At 37.8% G+C, this 26,920-nt stretch overlaps 1 protein-coding gene across 3 annotated transcripts in view; it reads left to right on the top strand.

Moving 5' to 3' along the window:
- The window catches only part of marchf8 (membrane-associated ring finger (C3HC4) 8), a 90,103-nt gene that overhangs the window by 11,694 nt on the left and 51,489 nt on the right, over positions 1–26,920 (top strand). For all 3 annotated transcript variants that reach the window (XM_056760267.1, XM_056760265.1, XM_056760266.1), the window contains exon 2: positions 9,976–10,157. In XM_056760267.1, the coding sequence (XP_056616245.1) occupies positions 10,062–10,157 (96 nt within the window). In that variant the 5' untranslated portion in view covers positions 9,976–10,061. The remainder of the gene's footprint in view (positions 1–9,975; positions 10,158–26,920) is intronic.

Here is a 26,920-nt window from a genome sequence, read left to right as displayed (position 1 = left end):
GCAATGTACCTGCTGCTGTCTCATACCAGCATTATAAACGCGAACCTTAACATTCATTCTGCACTCTCATAATTGTTTTTGTATGGCAAAGCTTTATGGCAAATTGATATAATAATTCGAGAAAAGGCGAAAATACTTCAACCATTAGCACAAAGAGGAACATTCATGTCCCTTGGCTATTGAAAGCAAACATTACCCATCATTATCATGATTTAAACTTTTTAAAATCATTGTATCATTTTACATTGTATTTCTCACATAGGTTCTATTGCTGAAATTGACCAAATTCTGACAAACATGGTTTTCTGTAATTATATTCCCTCAGCATCCTTCATAAAAAGAACAAGCCAATTGGAAAAGCAGTTAGTGTATTTTAACTACCAATTTAATTTTCTTTATTTTGAAACAGTGTAAGCTGGTAAAAGACCCCCCAGACGTGTGTTGTTTTTCTCTGTACTGTTTAGTGACTTGTTGTGGTTTTGATGCGATGTGCAGTTTTTCTTTCCAAATGTCTCATCCTGCTCCTCTTGCCAAATATAATCATGTGTGAATGGAGAGGCACTGTGACAGAAAATACAACCAAAGCAGAAAATCTGGACAGGTCTGATTTCTCGATAGATCTGCAGGATTTTTTTAGAAGGCTCTTCCTGTTTGAGCTTGCAGTTTGTCTGTGTTTTTGTGTCTAAAAAAGAAAGTACCCTATGGTCATGTGTCTCTCAGAGCAGACGTGAAGTCTACTCCAGTCTGCAGTTCATTCTGTTTAAGAGCTTCACATTTAGACCAAAAAAATAAACCTGAACAACATACCAGAGACCGATCAGATCCATTATGGATTCAATAATTATATCACAAGAATGGACTGGTTTATAGATTCGTTGTTAGATATATTGATGTAATTTCCATTGAAGGTGGTAAATTATGGCCGGACATATCGAGTGGCTCTGCCTTATTAAAATAGCCTATTATTGTTGGAAGGGAGAATGCTTACATCTTATAAATGCATTTTTGTCAATGTGTTGGAGCACAGCTGTTAAAAGATATTCTTAAGGCTATCATTTTTAAACTTATAGCCACTTGTCTCTTTAATGTGATGTTACAGTAAAATTCATGCTGCATTAGAGACGTCATATCTCACAGCATTGGTGCAACAGGAGGGAGACTTCCATGCTTTCTACACCTCTCCTCATGAATTACCTTGATTTGAAGGAATGTTGTTTACGCATAAACATTATGATAATTTGTTCTCTCGCTCTAAACTCTGAATATGAAATGAAAGTGCTGTTGAGTTCTGCAGCAGAGACTGCGTGTGAGTCTCTCATCAGGACATATCGAGTCCAGTTTATCTCGCTCTGATCTCTCAACAGTCTGTGATTGATGTTCCAGCACTGACAGTATCTGTGTCTCTGTCTGAACCTGAGGTCACACAGTATAACACACTGATGGGGTTTAAGCCAGTAAGACACTTATTTAGCTTTGAATAATTATGTGATGATATCATCCTGTTCGGGTATGACACCACCTGAAGTTATCCAGCTGCCTGAAACACAAAGGATTTGAGTTAATAGAGGGTGTATGATTGTGTAACTGTTCAGAAACAAAGCAGAAATAAATTCTGTTGTCGTCTCTTCCTGGAAATGGAACAATTGAAAACAGAAAGAGCTAAATCAAAGTGACAATATGAGCGATTTTTGCATTAAAATATCCAAAATTGGCTAGCATGGTGTTATTTAGTTTGTTCACTTGTGAACCTACACTATTCCAAATGTTTCAAAGAATGTTTGAATTAAGAGAAATTTGCTATTTAAAACCGTGTAACATGACGCAATTGACGTGTGTGATGTTCACGTTATCATTGGTTTCCACTTTTACTGCCATAGATACCAAAGGTCTGTTTGACTTCATGGAGCGATGTGCAGACCGATCGCCACGTGACCTCATAGTATCGCAATTAGAAAGCAGTACTGTATAGTCTAGAGGTCGACCGATATGCATTTTTCAGGCCGATACCGTTTATTTCCATGCAAATTAGACAGATAACCGATATTTTGAACCGATATATATATATATATATATATATGTATATATATGTAAAAACTTAAATTCATATAGAAATTAAGAACAAAGGCTCTGAAACATTTGAAACATTTTTAATTCTGACTGAGAAATCTTAATCATAACACTCATATTAATAATAACAAAAGAAAAAAGGGAGCACCCAGCAGAATTCTGCAAACATTTTGTAAACCACAAGCAACATAGTAAAAAAACAACAAGCAACAAATGAAAAAATGAATTGAATGTAACAAATTATATTTATTTATGAAAAAAAATATGTTCTGATGACATTAACATTGCATACAATACTATTCAATTAATCATTTAGATCATCATTGGATTAACTAGCACAATTTGAATTTATAAAATAAGTGTAAATAATTGAATTGCCTTCATAGCTTTATTGTGTATGTTGTTGAAAAGACCGCAATATTTTCATGAAGCTATAACATTAAAAGCATATTTTAGGCACACTTAGTTAGTACATAGGCCTATTCCTTGATTGAATTGTCGGCAAGACGGGCATTTAATCACACCCGTGTGTGTCTCTGAACATTTATGTGTATAAATAAGTTGTGAAATAAAACTCAATCTAACGTTTGTCGCGAGCAGCTTGAGATTGCGGAGTCTGTCTGTGTGTGTGTGTGCTCGTGTGCATGAGATTGCTCTGACTGAAGACCGACGATCGACAATTCAAGTTCTTTATGCTTTAAAATGTCTTGTATTCTTTATATGGCGTCACTTAAAATGACGTGCAAAACGCCAGCTCGATACTATACTATGGGTGTGAATTATATCTACATGATAATAATGTGTAAATCCTGCGGAACCTGCAGGAAACCCGCAAAGCTGCTCCGAAATTCAGGCACTAATTATATTGAAGTGTTTTGCATCTTCAGTGTAGTGGATTGAGATTTATTTCAACATCTGATGCTGCTTTATCCCAGAGAGCATGAACCTGAAGCAGCGCTTTCGGTGTGAGAGTGAAATTATCTTTCTGTTCCGCAGCCTCCCGCGTTGATTGGCCGGACTCGTGAGTCCCAAAAAATCACAGGGGCACTGGGTGGGAATTACTCTAAGCAACAAACTAGAGTGACGTGTTCCGACTGCTAAATCCTTGGCTGCGTCAGGGCCAAATAGCGCATTTCAAAATGAAATGACTTTATGGGCAAATCGGCTTTGAAAATGATCGATATCGATTATCGGCTAAATCCTTAATATCGACTCCGATAATCGGCCAATTGATAATCGTTAGACCACTAGTATAGTCACTCTAGTTATACTAAAATCGTGCTATAGGGTTTCTATAAATGCAACAAAACTACAAGAACCATTCGCTAAATTGTTTATTTAATAAAATTAACATACAACAAAATCTGACAATTCGTTTATTTAATACAGTTATTATACAATAAAATACTTGCATCATTAGACAGCAGCCAGACCACTAAACAAATGCAGACCGGAAGTTAACTTCAGTCCAGACATGCACATCTGATGAAACGGTCTATAATCAACAGTCCGAGCTCATCTTACTGAATAAAGGGGGTGACTAATTCCCATATTCATGAATATGTGTATACTAAATGAAGCAAGGTTGATGAACAGGCCTTCTCAAAGTTTAAACTCCGGTCCGGATCCAGACCGCGCCACACGAACAAACCAGTTTAGGGCGCCCATCACATATAAAGTGTTTATAGCTGTTAGCCGTGCATCTTTTGAATTGTTTTCATTTGGCAGAGAACGTTTTGCGCGCTGCGTATGCGCTTTTTGCCGCCTTTAGCAGTGTTAACAGACTTCCTCAGGTAAAACGCATAGATAAAATGTTGCCTGTACAGCCCCCCGAGTGCGTGGTAAGCAAACACGGTAAGGGAGCATATTATGAGAACTGTAAAGTAGAAATGCAATATTAGAGAGCATGCAGTGCAGAAGACCGCCTGTTTTCTGTTTTCAGTCTGTCAGTCCGGAGGGATCGTCTAACTATGTCATCTTTACATAAATCTGGGTTAGAATCTTGGAAATCAACATGTCTCGTGCACAAGAGACCTGCTGAAGGATTTACCAGATTAAAACACAAAGACTCAGTCCAGTATCTCAGATAGATTCATTGCATTATTGATCGCATGTCATTTCCAATGGCAGCTGCACATTGATAAATAGTTCTTTCTGGAAACTGGGAAATTTACTAGGCCGATCAGTTTAGTGCTGTGTAATGACTCACTGTTTCTCTCATATAGTTATTCTTTAAGATAAATCGCTTTTGTTATTGTGTTGTTGTCATATCTTACTTTTTGCGGTGGAGTACGAAGACAAATACAAGCTCTTTTACAAAACTTTGTTAGCTGCCTACGAAGACACTATTTTAATGCGTCATTGGTGTGATTCTTTCACAACTCCAATTTTGAGGGAATGGATCTATATGAAGCAGAGACTCTGGACTCTATGATTACTGTGCCACAATTTCAGTATTTACATAGTACACATGCTCACGTGCTGCCAGCAGTTGTCAGTTTTTGTTGTTTTTGGCCAGCCATTCTAGTCACAAGCTTGAAGTTGCTGATAGATTTAGGCCACATCCACACCAAGCCAGAGCTTTCCCTATGCAATGTTTTTTATATCTGCCTACACATGAAATCTATAAACCGAATCAAAACCATGTACACGCCTCATCAGTATGTGGCGCTGTAATTCTGCAACAGAGATACACTAAAAACTGAGAAAAAGATTTAAAGCATGCGAAATAAACTTTACGCACTGGGGTGATGACATCATCGTTACAGAAAATATACAGATCGGCTGTACAGTGTACACATGAAAACGCGTTTTCAGATTTATCCGACGAAACACCGATACGATACAAATTCTTTACATATACAGCTATACGCTCACCTCTAAACTCTAAGATACTGTATCGACAGGCCATGGACCACCTATCAGTCTGTTTGCTAACCATCTGATGCATTTTGCACACCATTCTTTCAATCACTTTCTTGATTTTAGCAAGTATTAATCTGACTGATATTTATACACTCTATGGCCTGTTTAGACAAAGAACGCTAACTGTAGATGGTTTTAGCGGCAACAACATAAACAAATCTTTCTTGTGGTCCAAATTTTACCTCCGGTAGGCCTCCGCAAAGAATCAACTGTTAGTAGTTTTACTTTAATTTGATAAAACAAAATGTTAATATAAATTAAATTAAAAATAAATTGTTAGATAATAACCAAACACAGACCGGAAGTTAATGTCGGGCCAGGCATGCGTGCCCGATGAAACATTCTGCATATGATGCTTAATTTATGTTTTTATAGGAATAGTTGTTTGAAAAATAGAAATGATCTCATAATTTACTCACCTTCATGTCATGCAGTTGTATATGACTTTCCTTCACTGAACACACTTGGAGTTAAAGAGAATATCCTGGCTCTTTCTAACTTTATAATGTCACAATGAAGGGGCGGGGTGCAAAGTTTTCTATCAAAGCTCCAAAAAGTGTATCCATCCATCAGAAAACCATCCATAAAACTCCAGTGGGTTAGTAAATGTGTTCTGAAGCAAAATGCTGGGTTTGTGTAAAAAACGTATATACATATTTTAATTTTGTTTAAATTAGAAACTTTTGCTTCCGGTTTTACACATGATATTTATTTGCGTGTTGCAGACGTGCAGAGGATCGCAGAATTCCCGCATGAAATTATAAGAGACTGATCTGATTTGGATATGCGTTTTTTTGTTGTTGTTTTCCTTACCTGTTTCTGTGACATACTTTTCTTTGGCAATTCTTTTTTCTTTCTTTGATTTAAGAGAGACTACTAAACTCTTTTGTAAATAATTTATTTGAGTACATTATTTATCTTCAATATCTTATCACAGTTTTACTCTCCGAAAGTTCAGAAAGATGAAAAAGATAGACATTCATTATGCTCTTTGAGGCATTACAGACGAGTTGTATTTTTCTCTTTAATGTTCAAACGATGTTCTTTAACACTGAATTTTAACATTCTAACATTCACAAAATGTCAGTTGCTGTCTTTGCAAAATGATACTTGGGTGTTGATGAGTTAGAGTGCCTGAACTATTGCGCTAATGTTTCTGTGAAGTATATAAAGCACATTAGATCTAGACGTCCTCACTCTTCCTTCTTATTGAGATGGGGAATTGGCAGGAAGCTGATGGATTAGTCATCTCTCCACAGGCCTTAAGATCATCATTGTTATTATAACATTAGGATTCATGAAAACCTCAAAGTTACTCATCGGTTTGACCGCAAGCCGCTGTCCCTAACCAACCATTGAAAAAAAATATGACATTGATGAGTTACTTTCCCCTTCAATGGCATTTGGCAACATTTCCCTTTGGCTGTTTCTCATGATTATGACATCAAACCTCCATGTACTCCTTTAGAAGACTTGAATACTCCGGGTTCCAGAGAATTAATCAGCCATTCACACTTCCTGTGGGCTTGGCATCACTCCATATTTACCGCATTCATTTTTTTGGCCGGTACATAATTCTTGATCCAGTGGCACATGAGTGATTTAAGTCACATGCTCTGTGCTTTAATGCGGTGTGATTAGCAGGAGCTGTTGATCAGTCATGTCGAGCAGTTTCTGCTGAGATAGTCACCCTGCTGTGATCTCCATCCATATGAACTGACCAGCTGTTCTGTGAGCCGCTCATGAATTATTGCCGCTCCATGCCAAAAAGAGGAAAATTTCATTCAACTCATTTTACAATATTATGTTATTGGATCATGATTTGCATTGTAATAATCACATAATGTGGAAATGAGTTAAATATGTGGAGTGTAGGCTCGAATTTAGATACGGAGATTAGCAAGAGGATCTTATACTGTGCAAGTGTTTACTATTTGATTCCAATTGAGAAAGCCATAACCAATAACGGATTGCAATTTAATGCATCCTGCTTTTTAGCAGAAGTTTAGGGGTGTTAAAGGTACAGTTTGTAAGAATTTTGCAGTAAAATATCCCAAAACCACTAGGCCAATGTTATATATATTTTTCAGCTGAGTACTTACAATATCTCAAATGTTTCCAACTGCTTTTAAATCCTGAGAAAATCGGCATTCTAAACAGTGGACCGGGGCCATTTAGTCGCCTGTCAATGGCGTCATTTCCGCGTTACTCTTTGTTAACGCCTTTACTGACGTAGCAACCGTGTGACACTGTCGTAGACTGAGGCGGAAGTAGTTTGTACCATCGGTCCGTCTAGCATTTTTGCAAATGGTGTGGGTACGTTCAAAATAACTTTTACTATGATTCGTTTGAACACTTAAAACGGCGCAGTGTTAAAACACCATATAATTGGACAATTAATATAACATCTATGACTAACAATTTAGTTTCAAACCTTACATTACTCAGGTCTAATTCGTTATAATAAAATAAAATGATTTCATCAAACGCAACATTTATAAAACTTTATAACTTTACCTCTTCCGCTAACATGATTTCTCGTTCATGTCTGATTGATGTCACCAAATCCCATCATTCCATGCTTCTACACTGTGTCATCAAGCTACACGATTCTTGTTGTTTTGATCGTGGGCCTTCTAGCAGCGATTTCTACAAACTGTAACTTTAAACTTTGCAAGTTTGTTTGTCTCATCACCAAATATTGCCTAAACATTGTAATCGCTGCCATTTTTTTACATTCACATTATCTATATACTGTACGTTTTCCCCTCAGTTTCAAACCCACAACCTTTTGCTCTGCTTACTAAATACTCTACCAGTTGAGCTAATTTCTTTCAAAATATTATATTGTCGCTGTCCTTCCAAAAGCTTGGATGGCTAAATATTTTTTTTGTTAGAAAATAGAAAATACACTGATTTTTTTTAATTATTAAATGCTGTTTTGTCAAACTTCATAGGCACTTTTTAATATTTTTTATTGGTGAGATATTTACAAAACCCAGTGACAAACACAAAGGGTGACTAAAAGAATGATTTATGGCAAAAAAGAAATATCACAAAATATGGACATACGAGGGCTCAGGAGGACAGCAGTGAAATGATAGCTTTTTGTATTACTATTGTCTTTGCTCAGTATTTCCATACCAGTTAACTTTATTATCTTATTTATCAAAATAGGCATGAAACGCAAGTTTCGATCCAAGTAAAACATTTACATTATTCATTTGGCAGACGCTTTTATCCAAGCGACTTACTTTCATTCTGACTATACGCAATACCCTAGGATCGAACCCATGACCTTGGCATTGCTAGTGCCATGCTCTAACCACTGAGCCACAGGAAGGTAAAACATCTAGAATAAAACAAAATGTGTAAAAAGCCTTTTTGGAAGGTTAGAAAGTTAGAAACTTGGCATTTGAACAGTCAATATTTGCCAACCCCCTGTCAAAGACATAATTCATGATGAGGAGAGTTGCTTTGGAGGGGAAGTAAATGTTTTTGATAAACATTATGAGGGCACATCATGAATAAAGAAGAAATTAGATTAATTTACATGTAAAAATCATTTAAACTGAGCACTACAGTAATCTATAGTCTTTTATAATTCATTTTACATTCCAATTATGAATATTTGCGCATTGATCCAGATTGATTTGGAAAGTAATGGCAACTGCATGGCTAAATCTCTTTCTTGAATACAGAACACTGCAGTGTGCCCCGTCCAACAGTCTGTCATACTGCAGCTTGGAGTGTCTGTTATATCAAGCCATTTGTGCTCGCAGACAGCTCACAGCAGTAAGTCTTTAAGTCTCTGATTTGCATTTTCTTTCAGCTTCCTGCAGCAGTGAACCGGTAGATTTGGCCTGATGGCCGTGATTATACTGTGGAAATCCTGTGTGTCGGGTCTTACTGTTGGCGTGGTCACAAATGGGGGAGAAATTTAATTGCTGTCATAGTAGCAGCAGATGGTGGTAGAAGTTGAACAGCCCATTTATAAGCGGACTTTGCAGCATCTCAGCGTGATATAAGCTCTTTGTTCTGCCTCCATGAATGTGTTTCATTAGGGAGTATATGGGAAATGGTTTGTAATTTGTGATTCAGCTTTTAACTGCGGCTCCATTTCCTTTTTTTCGCTGCATGAGACTTGATGTTTTTATTTATCAATTAGTATAAGACTGTTTGTGAAGGCTTACAGTGATTTTGTGAAACATTTTCCTAATCCGCGTTCCTGATTGTCCTGGAAATGTGAATTATTAAATTGAAAAATATTATTGTTATTATTATTAACAATGACAACAACTGCTATTAAAACAATTACTCGTAATAAAGCGGCAACAATCCTAAATACCATTTAATATTATTTTAATGGTTATCATTTAGGATACAGATTTGGAGTATCTGTCATGGTTTGCAATGAGGACCCAGGTGCAGACAGTGATGGATGGGAAACAAAAAGACTTTAATACAAAACACAAAGCAAAACACCCACGATGGGGGAACAAACGAGAACAAGACTATCAAAACACATAAAACATAAACCAAAACCTCCCACGAGGCGGACAAACAGGCAAACAGAGTAAGTTATTAAACTATAGAACTTTAGACAGGACTAACACTCAATACATACAAGACCAGGCAAGAGCGAAATACGTGGCAACTTCCTAAGGCGTGAAACACAGAGAAATACAAAACGAACCAGCACAAGATGGCAAACACGAGGGCATTATATTGGGATCAAAATCAAGAGGGAACAGGTGCGTGGCATGAAATCATTAACAATTACTAATGAGGAAACGAGAGGGTATGAACGGCAAACAGTATGGAACGCCAAAAGGGCGTTCTGTCATGATTCTGCTAGTAGGTCAAGAAAAGCAAGACATCATGGGCAGAATCATGACAGTATCAATCTGTGTAACAACATGTGCCACTACTTGACCTGGCTTCTTCGACTTATTTGACCATATCTTTTTCTTTCTCTGTCAGATTTGGATTAGTGGTTCCCTCCATCATGCCGGAGCTGGTGGACAAGTTTCTGCTTCAGAGAGTGTGAGCTCCACTGAACTGCGGGGATGAACATGCCATTGCACCAAATCTCTGTCATCCCTCGTGATGTCACTTCCTCCCGTGTGTCCAACAGCGGGAAGGCAAAAGAGAAAGACAAACAGGTTGGTCTTCCATCTGATAGACACTCAAAACAATGACAGACGGCGCCATAATCTGTGACCCTCGTGACAACTCCATCCTCACTGGGCCTGAAAGGCTGTATCCTGTTTTTACAGTTTTGAACATTTGGTTTGGAACTCTGCATGGAAAGAAATGAATACTTAAAACACATTTCTCTGTCTGGGATTTAAACACGTTTGCTGTTTGTTCTTTAGTGGTTTGTGTACAATGATGGTATAATGACACATCTGAGATCTAAATTGTTGTTTTTAAACTTTATGCTGTTGTGAGAAACTCCACATTTTGAAAACGACTGACATAGATAGTGATGAAGGAACTAGGGAAAATAGTGGAAGTGACACGTACACAAGAGTGGGCACATGTGGGGGGCTGGTTTCCAGTTAGTGGCTGGACTGGAATGACTGTGTGAAATGTTATGTATGTGAGGAAAACTATTAAACATAGCATTTGGTATGTTGGCGCCGGTGGGCTCTGTGCTGTCTCTTAAAGGACATATCACACATTACACCATTATAAATGAATTTACTAGTGGTGGGCCGTTAACGCAGTGAGACTATTATCACGCGTTAAAAAAAATGTCGCCGTTAATCTATTCTCAAAGTTGGGTTGGCAGCTGGGACTATACTACGCAAGCTATGATGACTTTCACCTTGATATTTTAGCGCGGATGTATACCAGCTTAACTGCACTGTACGCGGCGAGAACGATATTTTTCAACTCGCGTCATTCGCGGAAGCAGAAGCCGGCTCATCATCTCATAACCAGGGCTTCATTCGCGCGATTCGCGCAGCAAGTAGGTCTATCACCTCCTTGCATTAACATATAAATCACTCGCGCTTGACACGCCATTCGCGTTTGGTCTGAACACAACATAACGTTACTGTGAAATTACCGCATCAAACGTGACGTGCTAACATGGATGCAGCTATGAAGCCGCCGGGTTTGCTTCAGGGAATATTAATTTTTAAGAAGCTTCCCAATAGAAACATCGACAAGACTAAGGTTATTTGCACCTTGTGCAATGCGGAATTGGTTTAAAAAAAACACTTTCTCTCAACAGGTACTGGTCTAGCTTTAGTTGAAACCAGTAACTTTGTATTGAGATCTAATGTATTATGGCTCCTGTATGACATATCGCTTGTTGCTCCCTCACTCTTTGTAAGTCGCTTTGGATAAAAGCGTCTGCTAAATGACTAAATGTAAATGTACTGTAGGAGCTCTTCCAGTCTCAAGTACCACCTAAACGCAAATCATCCCTTAGCTAATGCGGAAGTAAACACAAGTTCATCTTATTGAACATAATTTAATTTTCATCACCAATTATCATAGTAGAACAGCTTTCTCAAGCAGTTTGTGATGCATTTTGGAAACAGGAGATGAGCCCCTGGTCTAATGCGCCACCTGGCTTGAGACACCCGTTCTCAAAGACTTACTTTTAGTCATTATTTGGGTAGCACACATATTCTGAATGCCTTCGGCAGAATTCAAATGAGCCATTTTAATCTAGATTAATCTAGATTAATTTTGGAATTAATCTAGATTAATCTAGATTAAAAAAAATAATCTATGCCCACCACTAGAATTTACCTATTATTGCTGCTGTGCCTTTTAAACACTGTTTTTGCTTTCCTGACGTGTGAAATTGCAACAGTGTATTTACAGTATGTGTGTTCTCAGCATGAAATCAAAATGGACTGAAATGTTTGTCTTTTTTGAGCAGCGTTTTTTTCCCCGTTTTCTCTTCTCATTGATACCAGGAGTGCCAAGTTTCAGAACACCAAATAGCTGCTGATGTTTTAAGCAAATTTGAGCATTCAAGTGTTAAAGGTACAGTTTGTAAGAATTTTGCAGTAAAATATCCAAAAACCACTAGGCCAACGTTATATAATTTATATTTTTCAGCTGAGTACTTACAATATCTCAAATGTTTCCAACTGCTTTTAAATCCTGAGAAATTGGCATTCTAAACAGTGGACCGGGGCCATTTAGTCGCCTGTCAATGGCGTCATTTCCGCGTTACTCTTTGTAACCGCCTTTACTGACGTAGCAACTGTGTGACACTGATGTAGACAGATGCGGAAGCAGTTTGTACCTTCGGTCCGTCTACCATTATTGCAAATGATGTTGGTACGTTCAAAATAACTTTTTCACACCATTGAATTGGACAATTACTGTAACATCTATGACTAACAATTTAGTTTTAAACCTTACGTTACTCGGGTCTAATTTGTTATAATAAAATAAAATGATTTCATCAAAGGCAACATTTATATAACTTTATTACTTTACCTCTTCCGCTAACATGATTTCTCGTTCCCGTCTGATTCAGTGGTACCATCAACAGTGGAGTTGAAGACAACATCTCCAATCATTCCACGCTTCTACACAGCGTCATCAAGCCACGCGATTGTTGTTGTTTTGATCGTGCGCCCTCGGGCGGCGATTTCTACTAACTGTACCTTTAATATTTCAGGTTTTTGATTTCATGTATTGAAGAATTCACCCTTCCTTGGGAGTTTGATCGACGGGTTATAAGACTAATCATAGCGCTTGTGTGCACCCATGCTGTTTGCTAGTAGATTAACTCGGTGAACTTGAAGTAGAAGAATAGTGAAGAGTAGTGAAAGTATTTATTTTATGGGACTTGCAATTCAAACAGGCTGGGGAATATTCAGTTTCACACAGGTACCAAACCCTGTCAGGTGTAGAGATTCAGTGGTAGTGAGTCAGTGGATGAATGTCACTTCAAGGAAATCAAGTTAAATTTTATCTCCCGTGATATCAAACCCTTTAAAAAGAATTGTTCACGCCCCCTAAAATGGCATGAAAGCCGTTCTAAAAGTCTCTACGGTATCTTGGTTGCGTCATTAAATGATGATGGTGTGTTTTAAAGATCTCAGCAGTAAAGCGAAAGATAAGTCTTATGAAGGCTGATGTGAGGGCAGATGTTGCACAGCCTGGCAGCTTATTACATCAACTGAATTTCAGAAAGAGTGATATATATACATTGTAAATGGCACGAGAATGTAGCATTTCATCCGTCTGAAGATTGAAGCCTTATGTTAAGTCTTAGATGTTTTTTTTCCAAATGATATGTTTGATCGTAAACGCATACAACTGTACTGTACCAACAGCCCTCGGATGTGCCCTTTTGTTCTCTCTTAGTCCAACAGTCCTTTTGAGCAACGTGATTAGCCTGTGACATAAGGTTATTTTATTTGTTGGCCTGAATCTGCCTTGAACGGGCAATTTGTACACAGTGTAAATGAAAATGTTTGATCAAAAATAAATATGATACATTTTTTTTTTGCCTTTTTGCATCTTTGTATGGATAGCACAGTGGAGAGTGAGACAGGAAATTATGGGATGAGAGAGAGGGAATCTGTTCCCAGGAATGGACCACGAGCCGGGATTCGTGACTGGTTTGCCCATGGTATATTATGGGTTGATGTTTAGGTGGTTAAGCTGCCGCCGCGCAGCTAGTTTCGTACAACAGATTGTACTCTGGCTAAAGGCAATGGGTTGATGTGTTTGTTTTTATGCTGTTTCCTGTAATCACACTGGCATCCTTCTTTATTCTCGGCACCAAATAATTTTTGCTTTCGTTATTCATTTACATTAAACTTAAAGCTGCAGTATGTAACCTTGGTATTTGACCACAAGAGGGCGCATTTCCAACAATAACAAAGGCGAAGCTTGATGACGCTATGAAGCAGGTGACGATGGGAGATGTCGTTTTAAATGCGTTTTCGCCATAGCGATGTATCTAAATTGGATAAACGAATCATGATCACGGATGAGGTAATTTATTTGTTTTGGTATTACCTGTATATCTGATCGTATTATTTTATGTCATCATAATTAATGAACTGCAAGGAACGTGAAATGTTATGCTATATTATCCCGTTACAACTTACAGCTATTTGTTAAATGATTTGTTGGGTTAATGTTGTGCAGTGTTACGTGTTTATGGTTAATGCTGTGTTGTTTAACGTGCTCAAACCAATCGTTCTAAAATAAATAATTGATTTGCTTACCTGTCTATCAATACACTCGCGAGAGCAGAGTCTCTGTCAAGTCCAAGATTGTCGCGCAGCTCTCTCCATCTCGAAAACGCCTGGCCGATATTTATCCTGGTTTTATTCCTCCGTTTGTCACACAGTCTGCGTGTATCCAAATATGGACGCTTCCGTTTTACTGGCACTTCAATACTCGCCAAAGAGTAATCGTGATCCATAACAACCACTTCCGCATTTGACCATGTGATATTCTGGTCTACACCGGAACAAAGTATAGAGCGGACATTGCGTTACTGAGAGGCGACATTTCTTTTCCGGGACGGCCAGTTATTTAAAATCGGAATTTCTCTGAAATAAAAAATCTTTAGAGACTTTTGAAATATTGTAAGTACACAACTGGAGGAAATATATCACACTGTGCAAGTTATTTTCTGAAATTTTATTACAAAATTATTACATACTGGAGCTTTAAGCGGCTCGCCCATGTCACAGTCATAACTTTTGGCTGGGCAAAAAACCCCCGCTCAAAATACATTCCTGTGGCTATGCAGCCAGGCAGGAAACAAAAAATGGATTTATTTTTTTCCTTATTTCTCATTGCCCAAACAGCCTTGAGTGACTCGAGTTAATTCCTAAATGCCAGCATGTCAATCATTTTCACTTAAGCCGAACCTCTGTACGTGTACATTTGCCAGTGTTTATATAGTTGTAATTGCAGTCTCGCTCACTCAGTTTCGGTCCAGGTATGATGGTTTGAGTCCAGCTGATACATGTATGGCAGCATCTCTTCTGCTAGTCATCAAAAGTGCACTTGGCCGTCTGTCAGTTTCATTTGTTGCTGTATCATTGGCTTCCTCTCTCTCTCTTTGCGATGGCACTCACAAGCTTCTGGCTGACTGGCAGTGACAACGTGCCGGGGAAAAGTAATTTTTTATCCACTTGTAGCCGTAGACTACAGGTGCTATGCTGTGAATGCTTGGGTAGGTGTAGCAGAGTAGAACTTAAGCAAGGATAGACATTTTTTTAGATTTCATTTTTTGTATACTGGTTGAAAGTTTCTTCCATTCCTGATAGCATTCAATAAGTAAAGTGATCTAGTATTAAAAAGTATTTATTTTATGTATAGTATATCTTCCATGGAAGTCTCACATGATCTGTTGTCCAGTCATTGAATTTGGTGACAATTCGAACAATAACCATAAGTTGTTTACATTCGTTATTGCTGTCTTGTGTTTTGTAATAATGTTGTCTCTCACCGGTCAGTGAGACATGAGGTGATTGACCTGAGGAGGCGTGGCTTTGGAGAGAGCTCTGAAGGGAGGGTGGGATATTTTCCCCTTGCTTTTAAAGCTAGCTTGCTATTGCTGGCCTCACTAACTTTAAAAGGTAAATGTCATAAGAAATATACAGTTTCACCCCATGATCAATAAGCTTCTCGCACATTACAAATATTAAAGCCAAGAACATATTATTGCAACTTTCATTGAGTAATACAGTAATACTAAAGATAATAGATATTAATACGATGCGCCACTGCCGTAACAATGAATGAGGAGGAGATAAATGTATAATTCAATATATATCTAGCCGTGTCCGCCATCTTGAAATGGTCCACTGACGTCACTCACAGTTTGCCAGAATTGCCCAACACAGCCCAGTCATGTTTGAGAAAACCGAAAAATGGGATTTAGTTGTAGTCATATGTAAGTGTAGCAGATGTAAGGTTTGAGGTTACACAACAATAAATCTTTTTTCATAATCAAACAGTCAGATTGCTCTTGAGTTTTAATGGACCTGCTCGCACCGTTCCAATATGGTGGACGACCTACGCATGATGTCATACAGAAACAGATGCTAATGCGGCATCTCATTATTTCACACCATCGAATTGGACAATTACTGTAACATTTATGACTAACAATTTAGAACCTTACATTACTCGGGTCTAATTCATTATAATGAAATAAAATGATTTCATCAAACGTAACATTTATAAAACTTTATTACTTTACCTCATCCGCTAACATGATTTCTCGTTCCCGTCTGATTGATGTATCAGCGGTACCATCAGCGGTGGAGTTGAAGACAACATATCCCATCATTCCACGCTTCTACACTGTGTCATAAAGCTACGGTTGTTGTTGTTTTGATCGTGCGCCCTCTAGAAGCGATTTCTACAAACTGTACCTTTAAGTTTAGAAAACAAAAGTTAGGGGACAGTACGTTTCATGCTTAAATATCGATTGGATACATGTTATTTGATATTAGATATTTTAGAAACCAGATAGGATTGTTGTCTTGTTATGACGTAAATAGCAGACTGGTGGCGTTGCAAAAATAGTTTCGGAATGGCACGACTTCCATAAACAGAATCATTCGGTCAGCGGTCATAGCTATTAACCAATCAAACTAACTAACTAATCAGACTGGAACTAACCCTTTTGTAATTACATATACAGTAGGTAGTGCAGGTTATCCAGTTGAACATTGTAGTTTGTTCCTTTTCTTATTACCAGATGAGTTTCTTTTTTATTCTCATTATACACTCATTACTCTATTGGTGTACTGGGAATGATCATATAATTAAAATTGCATAAATAAAGGTAGAACAACAAATCCTATCACAGTGTATAAATACTTCGAAATCTCATTAAAATGCGATTATCTTTATGTTTTATTAGTGCCATTATCTTTGTTTGTTTATTTAATTAATGAAAACTGGGGGGGTTAATTGTCATGAAAAAAGTTGTGGTATTTAAATCAGGCTTAATTTTGTTTATCCACAATCATATTTCCTCATTATATGGTGAAATATGACCTTGACATTGAAGCTTGTACCATGCAGCCTTAAATTAGTGATAACACTCAACAGTGCCACTCCTTTGATTGATGTTTATTGCTCCAGTTGGTCCAATTTCTGCTCTTATTTAAAGCTCAAATGCATACGGATGGGTGATGGACTATGAATATTAGTCACAGAGACAAGATAATCAAACCCAGAGTGAGCGTAATGGTCGCAATCATTCAAAGTCCCATCAGTAGAATGTGGTGCGTTTACACCGACTCCTTTATTCTGTATTTGCATAGCCTTTTTATACTTAAACACTGTCTCTGATCAACCGTGAGGACGTATTCTTTAAATTCGAATCAACCACCTGTTTTCATAAGTCCATTTTGCTCCATCGTTTGATGCTTTATAAGAACCTTTATGTTATCCTTTCTTCCCATGGATGATTTTCTGGAATTGAGTTCATATTGGATTTCTTGGCGATTTAAAGTCGAATCTTTCCTCTTAACCCCTAGAACTGTCTTTCACACACACACTGAAGAATTGGCAGCAGCCACAGAAGCGTTTACCTCTCAGAATACAGATCAGTCAGGGGGCGTGTTGGCATTAGACTAAGAAAGCGCAGCCCATCTGCCTGTTGCAGACAACTCCTCATCTGTGTCTCGGTGGAAAGAGATCCTCCGTCCCTCTGCTTTAGATTCAGCGCCAGCTGCCGATGCGGATGCGCTGCTGTTGAATGTTCTGAACCGAGTGTCAGACAGAAATATCAGGTACATGAAGAAAGCTGACTTTTTTGTTTTATTTTTCCAATTCACTTTGTTCACAATTGTATAGTGTTATGGTGGTCATTCATATGGTGTCTTGGTATCATTTCCGACCCTGTCTGTGAAATTCAGGCTACATTCTCACAATCTAATTATGAAAAATGAGCACCCCATATTATTTACATATTATGATTTTAATCATTGTTTTCCCCATGATTTTAATATTTTACGTGGCTTTAGTCTGTCTGTATTACAGATATCCATGTTATATTTTCACCGAATGTTCTTTACATTATGTAGGATGGATTTATGTAAATCACAAAAATCAGCTGGGTCATATTTGAAGTATTGTACCTTAAAGTACTCAGTAAATACATATGAAATATAATGTATATTTATTTGGTAATGCAGTACACAGAAACCGTAATGGCCAAAAGTGATGTCCAGTTTTGGACAGTTTACATATTCACTCTTTATTCGAATATGTTAAGACCCATATCAAAGTTTGTTTTGCATGTTTCATTGGTGTGCTTGAAGTATAAACTAAAGCTCAACTTTGAGAATCTTGGCAAAAAAGCAGACTGTTTCTAACCTGCTCCGGTTGTTCTACCTCCTGTACAAAACACAAGTCCCCAAACTCTTACCTTAACTCCCATTCAAGCATAGACATAGCACAGGAGAACGACTGGAAAGTATTACCACAAGACAGGATCAACAAATATTAATAACAGATGTGTGCATTATTTCCTGCTTTTTGTATTTCTTTGCTGTTTCTCTGCAAATTAGAAGAAAACCCATACACTAATATGCTTTGTGGTTTCCTTTTTGACAGTAGTCAAAATAGTTTGTCCAATAAATTCCTTAAATGTTATGTGTTTTGTCAATTTTGTACCATTTAGGCACACTTCAAATTTTTATAGTTTAATTGAACCTGAGGGGACATTAAGGGATATTTCACCCAAAAATAGATATTATGTCTTCATTTACTCAGCCAGAAGTTGTTCCAATATATGTACATTTTCTTGTTGTGCTGAACAAAAAAAGATATTTGGAAGAATGTTAGTAACCAAACAGATCTGGGACACTATTGACTACCATAGTAAGAAAATATACTATGGTAGTGAATGGTGCCCCAGAACTGATTGGTTCAAAATATCTTCTTTTATGTTTAACAGAACAAAGAAATAATATAGCTTCGGAGTGTGGAATTGGTGACAGAACTTTCCCTTTAAATGCATCATGGAAACATCTGTGATTATACAACACAATGCTATTATCAGAATCAGAAGAGCTTTACTGCCAAGTGTGCTTGTACACAAAAGGAAATTTCTTTGGTGTTGAAGTCTAATACAGACATTCAACACAATAATCATACAAATATAATACGATTTACAGTCTAAAAGATTCTAAAATATGCCTATATAAAATAAAAGACTATTATACTAAAAATAGGGGATAATATCATATAAGAGACATTGTACAGGATAGTATATAGTAGAATTTACATATTAACAGATTGAATGTACACTTGTGCAAATGGATAATGTTGTAAGTAGAGGTTGTGTTATATAAATGTAGAAATAAAATGTACAAATGAGCAGATGCTGTGCTTCAGTGATTTGTTGTTCCTGCAGCTCAACTAGAAGACTATCGGCTGAATCCCAGTGACACACACAAGCTGACAAAAAATGTTTATAGTACTTTGCACTGCAAGTCACTCTCAAATCGCCTGCCAAACACAGAAATTCAAATCTCGCAGATAATAGCAGAAGAATAAATCTGACAGTCATGACGAACAGAAGGAGACAGGAGATGTACTGTGACTTTGTCTTCTTGTAAATGCTGTGATCATGATCTATTAAAAATGTAAATTTGCTTATTTTGTAAATCTGTTCTGATTGAACGGAAGCATGAACATGGCCGTATTGGCCAAATCAGTGTTCTGTAGGTGGCTGTGATTTGGGGGGTTTTATATGGTAATATTATGCTAATAAACGAAGGGTTCTTGCAGCTCTGTAAAATAACATGGAGCCACCGGGGCGCTTGAGGGGAAATGTTTAGTGAGAAGCGACAGGATTTTAATGCCCCTGCTATCTTCGTAGGACGCTTTTAAGCTTAGTCAACATTCTAATCTCTAAAGAGAGAGAGGTAGAGAGAGAGAGACCAATGTGCCATGTGATTGCCAGAACAACTTGTTTGTGTTGTTGTTTGTGATTTGCTGTGATATCAGCACAACTCAGACTGTTGTGTTTTGGAATAAACCGACAAATCTGGAAATTTCGTTTGCATGAGGGACTTTTTTTTAGCATTTAACAACTACATTATGTCATTTTACGCCGAGGTTACGGCTCTATATAAACTTAATCGTCTTACAATAAAGATTTTTTTCTAAGCATGCAGGTACCATCACTCCCTAACTTTAAAGCCAGTGAAAGATTATATCCCATTTCCCAAATTAAAGCTGAAGTGTGTCATTTTTTTGAAAGTTAAAATACTCTTATTCCATCTTAATATGCAGAGACAACTGTAAGTAAGCCTTTGGAAGGATGTTTCTTCTTGACCTATGTAAACACTTTGCCTCTGTGATGCTTTATAACATTGTGTAGTGTGAGACTGGGGTGGGGCTTCCTGTTTGTCCCACCAATGACAGACAGGGGTGTATTTTGATATTCTGCTTGACAATATTCATTATTTTTCCAATTCGGTTTGGTGACACTAATAGCACTGAAATTACACGCATAACAGTTTGTCCATGAGCTTTTAATTGCTTTATGGAGAAAAAGGGAATGGGTTTGGGACAAGATGTAGAACGGATTTAAACTTGTAATCCATTATATGTACACCACTCCACTCTACCATGGCTGTGCCAAAAGTGGTTTTATTTAAAAAAGAACATAATTGCCCCTTCGCAAAACCCTGCCCTCCTTCGTTCCTGTTGCTATGTCCGACAAGCTTTGGGTATCAGCCACGCGCTCCCGGTGTAAAATTGTGCACTCCCTGTTGAAATAGTGAAGAATTTATGGAAAAATGACACGCTGATTTCAGACAGAAAGGTCTGCGATATACATTCGAGGGATACATTCAGGATTTGAGATAAGTGTAACAATAACTATGCCTATATGTGCTGTGCTGCAACATTTTTGTGTTGTCATTTCTGAATGCTAGTGTATCATTCATTTAACTCAAGCTGTCGTATCATTCCATCTGCACTTGATTTGATGGATTAGGATTGTTGTAATCTAAAATGACCCACTTCTGATGTAGCAGGGACGGATTGTGATTTTGAAGAAGGTCTCAGGAGTGTTGGCAGGAGCAGCTCTGACTGAACTCAGTCTTAACACCTGTGATTCTGGAGAGCTCCATCTTGGCTTAAGGGAGGCCTCGAGCCCTTTTAGGTCACTTAACTGTACCAAGAAAATCCTAATGAAAATTCCTCCTCCTCCCCTCCGGGGAAACCTTCAGACACAACACACTGCCTTAAGGGACAGTCACACTTGCACTTCATTGTCTTCTGTTTTTATCTGAATGGAAAACCAGGAAACACAAGTGTGGGTGGAAAACTGTTGCATTCTGCTGCAAACGACTGTACAAATTTGTCATACATAAATTTTTTATTAGTGATTTTTTTGTTTCATTGTCAAAAAAAATGCTCTTAGTCTAGTGTGGCCCATTGTTCTGTGTTTTCTTTATAGTGAAATGTGTAATTCCTTGGCACTCAATGCTTTGTGTAAATAATGACTGCTTTCAAACACATCTTAAAGACTCCCCAATCTTTCATTGTTTGTGCAAGCGGTTCATCTTTCCCCAAACGCTAATGTTCGTTTTGTGGCAGCCAGTTGGGCCGCTCCGACAAACAGATTGCAATCCCATTTGGTGTCATTAGAAGCACAGAATTACACATTTCACCTTTAACCAGGGAGCATTTTGACTTTGTTAACAATTATGCTAAGATGAAAGCACATCTGGCTTGTTAGAAATATTCATGGATTTAGGTAATGACCTGTTTGTTGATTATACAACTCAACTAGTCTCTGTGGTACTAGATGAGATGATAAGTACACAGTTACATCTCAGGTAAGCTACTAGGCAAACTTTGGCTTGTGTCATCGTCTACGTTATGATTTTCTCGTCTTCAAAGGCCGTTGGCAAAAATGCAAGGACAGTGGTTTAGTTATTCCGAAAACCTTGTTTGTGCTTTTATAACACATTCTGGAAAAATCCCTGATGTTCCAAGTACAACCACTTGAGATTTCTGGTGTTGAAAAACATAATTAAGTTGTAGTTATGTTTAGCTTTCTTCGAGTCCATTGACAACATTAACACAATGAAATGACTTTAGATACACGTGTCATTTCCGAAGTTTCATTTTTTTATGTATGTAGATGTCTTGCATCTTTAAAAGGGCAAATTAGAGAAAAAGATAGTTTTAATCACATTTCACATTGTAAATCAGCTGTACAGAGGAGATGCTGGTGGTTTAAAACCATTGGGTTCATCTGTGTTGTCCGGCCGTTGGAGGTTTATGGCCTACCGAGGCAGTCAGACAGCGGATGCTCTGGAAAAAAACGCATGTGCGTTGTGCCCTTTATATTTTGCCCAGACATCCTCAAGAAAGGAAATCTGAAAATAGCCGTCAAAGACGTCCATCACTGTGTAGGTGAGCATTGCTGGTGACTCTTTGTTTCACACCCACTGAAAGACACTATCACACGCAGCCTTATGATTGGTTTATAATCTGATTGATTGCTCAGTGGCATGAAAATCCCTCAAGTGAAGACTTTTGATACATTTTCTATCCAATTAAAAGCAGTAAAATATGTTTAATCATGAAAAAAAACTGTAATCACTATGTACACCTTTGAATCTGACTACTCTCAATATTGGATCCCAAAATATCTTGTGTGTATGCGTAGTGGAGAACAACAAATAATTGGAACTAGAGATGATGAGGATGTATTGGAGGAGGAATTTGCTGTTGGCACGGCTAATTTTAACATAATACAGAGAATGCCTGGATGCAGTTTTTTTTCTAGATATTATAGATGCAACAATTCCTTAATAGAAAGTAACGGTTAAAAACGTCTAAATTATCTTAATAGACCAGGTTCAAGAAACATTTCTAGAAATCAAAGGTTATGAATTAAAGGTCCAATGTTTCATGTTTTGGAGGATCTATTGACAGAAATGCAAGTGAAAACATTATGACATGTTTGTCGTATATTGCCATAGTGCTTCGAAAGGGAGGGGAAAGGGTTTGGAGTGTGCCGTTGGTTGGAATTTGCAATTAAACAAAATAAAGACAATTCATAGCATGGAAATACTTAAATGAATATCTCCAGCTTGACAGATGAATCAAAGTGTCTAGGACGGGTTTTGCATATAAAAACTGACAGGAGTGTTGCACCAACATACAGAGGGCCACCAGTGTGCACAGCTTCATTGGTTTAAATGAAAACAATCTTTTTTTTGTAGCCTCGTTTCACATGTACACAAGGGTTCAGCGGGTTATTTCTCTGACAGTACTTAATCTTACAGCAATTTAAATTGTATACATACAGTACATTTTCTTTCAGAATATATGTGATACGCATGTACTTATATGTCTATCAGACTTTGGTGTCTTTGACAAAATCTATTCAGCTTCATGTCAATTAAAACCTGTATATAACTCTTTCTTCTGTGGCACACAAAGGAAGATAATATGAGAAATGTTTCAGTGGTTTTGTGTTCATTTGGTGGAAGTCAATGGGGGCCAATGTTAATTGGTTACTGACATTCTTCAAAATATCTTCTTTTGTGCTCTGCAGTCATAAAGTCATAAAGGTTTGGAATGACATGAGGATGAATAAATTATGACAGAATTTTTAATTTTTGGTGAACTAGCCCTTTAATCACTGTTGCCTCTCAGTCCTCTTTTTTTACAATGCTCTCAGTGTTACAGCAGAGAGAGGTTGGCTGACATGATGATGCCCCCAATTAACCCAGGGCATAATTTCCTCTCTCTCCTGCTGAAACTCATGCCCAGTGGAACTGCTTTCTGCAGTTCTGCATCAGTCCTGGTATATCTGCTGCGAGGATGTTGAGATAACAGCCACAGTTTTATCTCTCTACAAACTGCCTTCTCTTCTGCCCTGCTCAGCAGCACGGGTTTCACGGGCATCTCCGTGCACAGCCAAATTAACAGTGACAAGTTGATCGTCGTTTTTTTAGTCTCCCACGGCTGAGCTGATTGGCTCACTCGAGATCAATTGATGTGTTCTTGAGGGATCTGCCAAGACTGGAGAATGAGGAGATGCTTTTGGATGCCCTCTGCTTCTCTGCCATCTTCAATCACTGGCCTCATGAGACAATGTGCCCTGGAGGTCTATCATGTTCTCAGCATATAACCATGTCTGTTTTAGCTCATTTCATTTTTTTCTCATTTCGGGTCTCCACTATTTAAGGAATGACGACTTGTTCATTCTTTCCATTAAGCTTGGAGATAACAACTGAAGAGTTGTTTCTCATTAGCTGCCAATTCATCTTTTTTTGTTCTGTATTTTAACCAATCAGACATTTGTTTGCTGATTTGAGAAAACACATCTGTGATGGTCAAATGTTCAGTGGTCTTTTTTATGTCCTCTGGTGCAAGGCTTTTCCAGCACTTTTTATGGATCTATTCGGTAGTCTGTGCCTTGGGGCAGATTTGGGATCACAGGCATGCTGCAGGGCTTTAGACTAGAAGAGAATATTCGCCTTTTACTTGGCAGTCATATGGTGAATATGTCATTTAATGTAGGTTTGCATATGCTGAGGGAAATACATTTGTAGGAAGACCACACACACATAGGGGCATCTTGTTTTAGTTGCAGAGTGACAGTCTGACCTGTTGTCAAGGAGAGGGTAAGGTAGAGAGGAATGGTGGAAGGGCGTGTGAGTGACGGGTGGACATATAAAGGAGAGAAAGAGAGACCAAGAATAAGAAAATTAGAATGCAGAGATTCAGACATTACTGCTATGGACACACAATATGAGATACACTGACTGAAGTGGTTGCTGGGGTAACCGTTTCCAAGAATTACTGTGACATAGATTGGGAATTGTTACCTCCATAAAGTCGTTATAAAACAAAATTTACTCTTGGTAATGTGATTTGTTTCTTAGTTTAACAGGATATCCAATGCAAATGTAAGCAGGGCAGGACTTTATCCACTGTAAATCGATTTAATTGTGAACAGTAGCCATTAGATTCCATTTTGATTGTTGAAAGGGAAGGTTTGAAAGATAAGAGATTTGTTGTCATTTCATAAAGAAATCAGAAAGTTATTATATTTTTATGAAAATAATTTAACCAATGACTTCTGTTACCAAACAGCGTGGACCAATAACTTTGTGGTCACATTTAGGGTCCTTACTTGAATAATTCAGCCATTCCCCACTTTTTCATGTAAAACGTGTTTGTTATTGCTACTTACAGTCAGTTTGAATATTTGCTGTCTCTCTCCTACAAAATGAACGGTCTAGAAATAAAGAGCTTGTAGTATCTTGTGAGTGTGGTAAATTGGATGGACCTGGCTGTCTTCACAAAGCGATACACATGCCCCAAGGTCTCCACATGAGAAATGACAGCAATCAGAATGTTACAGTCGACTCTGCACATACAGACAGGAAGGGACAGAACTGCACAATTCATCACCCTTTCAAAACATCACTTTAGAAATGAGAATTTATCCATTAAGACCAGGAACTATACATTGCGGAGGACAGAATTGCCATGGCAACCGTTTTCATGTGATCTTCTATCCTAAAGATATAGTTCATTCATAAATATAAGTCCTGTCATCATCTACTCACCATCATGTCTTTATGACTTGCATTCTTTTTGTTTTCTTGAAAAACATCAAATTAGATATTTATAAGAATGACCATGATACCAAAATGAAGCATAGGTTGTGGCCTCCATCTGATATGGCATCTTCTATAACTCTTCAAAAATGTTAAAGGGATAGTTCACCCAAAAATGAAAACTCGGTCATCATTTACTCACCCAGATTGTTCCGAACCTGTATTTTCTACCCACATTCCTAGCGTGTTGCATGTGTATGTCAGGGAGTTGCTGTGCATCTGGTTTCTAGGCTGTTCAGTGTGGTTGTTAGGTGGTCGCTGAACGTCCCTTAACAAAATAGCCTATACTCAAATCTCTACAACTTACCAATAGTTGACTGATGCATACCTTTAGGTTCTGTAAGAACTATTCAACTCTGAGCTCTTGTACTTCCCAATTTTCATTCTGAATATTGAGACCAATCCTTTTTAAAGGAATTTGGGTCCACATCATTATGTGAAAGTACATCACAGTCTGAGAGCTCCGATAAGCAGTGTGGAACAAATGAAATGCTGACTGAAGAAGAGCTTTCAGAAAGAGGCATTAGACCTAACCACAAGCTCAAAGAACAGAGACTGAGAGCATACTTTTTCATAATGTGCTTTATTTTTGCAGTAAGACCATGTAACTGGCTGTCATGTAGGTTTGTGGCTATCACATAGACCATTTTATGGCGTTAAAGTTTATGTATTTTGTATAGACGGGAACAGACTGGGAAAGGACCTCGGGTCACCCATCTTGAGGTCTTAACTGTTGTGATTTTGGATGATGTTAAGATGAAAGGCAGGAAGATCTGATTAGACTTTGGTAGATAAAAAATGGTGATTGTGAATTTCAGGGTTGAAAAAACAGTTCCGAACACTGGGGGAGTTTATCGAGCACAGAAATACTACGTCATACAAACAACTAGTTTTTTGACAAGTTGACCATGTCAAGCATTTGAAGCCAGCACTTTTAACATTATAAAGAAGTCAGAACGCATGAAACACCGCGGACACCACCCCTTTAATATCATTGTACCAAATACATATTTATCTTTCTTGGTAACACTTCACCATAAGGTTGTAATTGTTAACATTAGTTAATGCTTTAGCTAAAATGAATACGTCTGCAATATTTTTTACTGTGTTCTTGTTTAGTTCAGCATTTACTAATACCCTTTAAAATCAGATTTTACCGGTTAACATGAGTTAATGCACTGTGAACTAACATGAACGAAGATTAATAAACGCTGGTAAGCTATTGCTTATTTTTAAGTCATGTTAGCAAATGCATTTACTTATGTAAACAAACACAGCATTGTTCATCA

Source organism: Triplophysa dalaica, chromosome 11 (genome assembly GCF_015846415.1).
Source record: "Triplophysa dalaica isolate WHDGS20190420 chromosome 11, ASM1584641v1, whole genome shotgun sequence".
Classification (NCBI taxonomy): Eukaryota; Metazoa; Chordata; class Actinopteri; order Cypriniformes; family Nemacheilidae; genus Triplophysa; species Triplophysa dalaica.
Note: the sequence above shows the minus strand (reverse complement) of the source record. Positions and strands in the feature narration are given on the sequence as shown.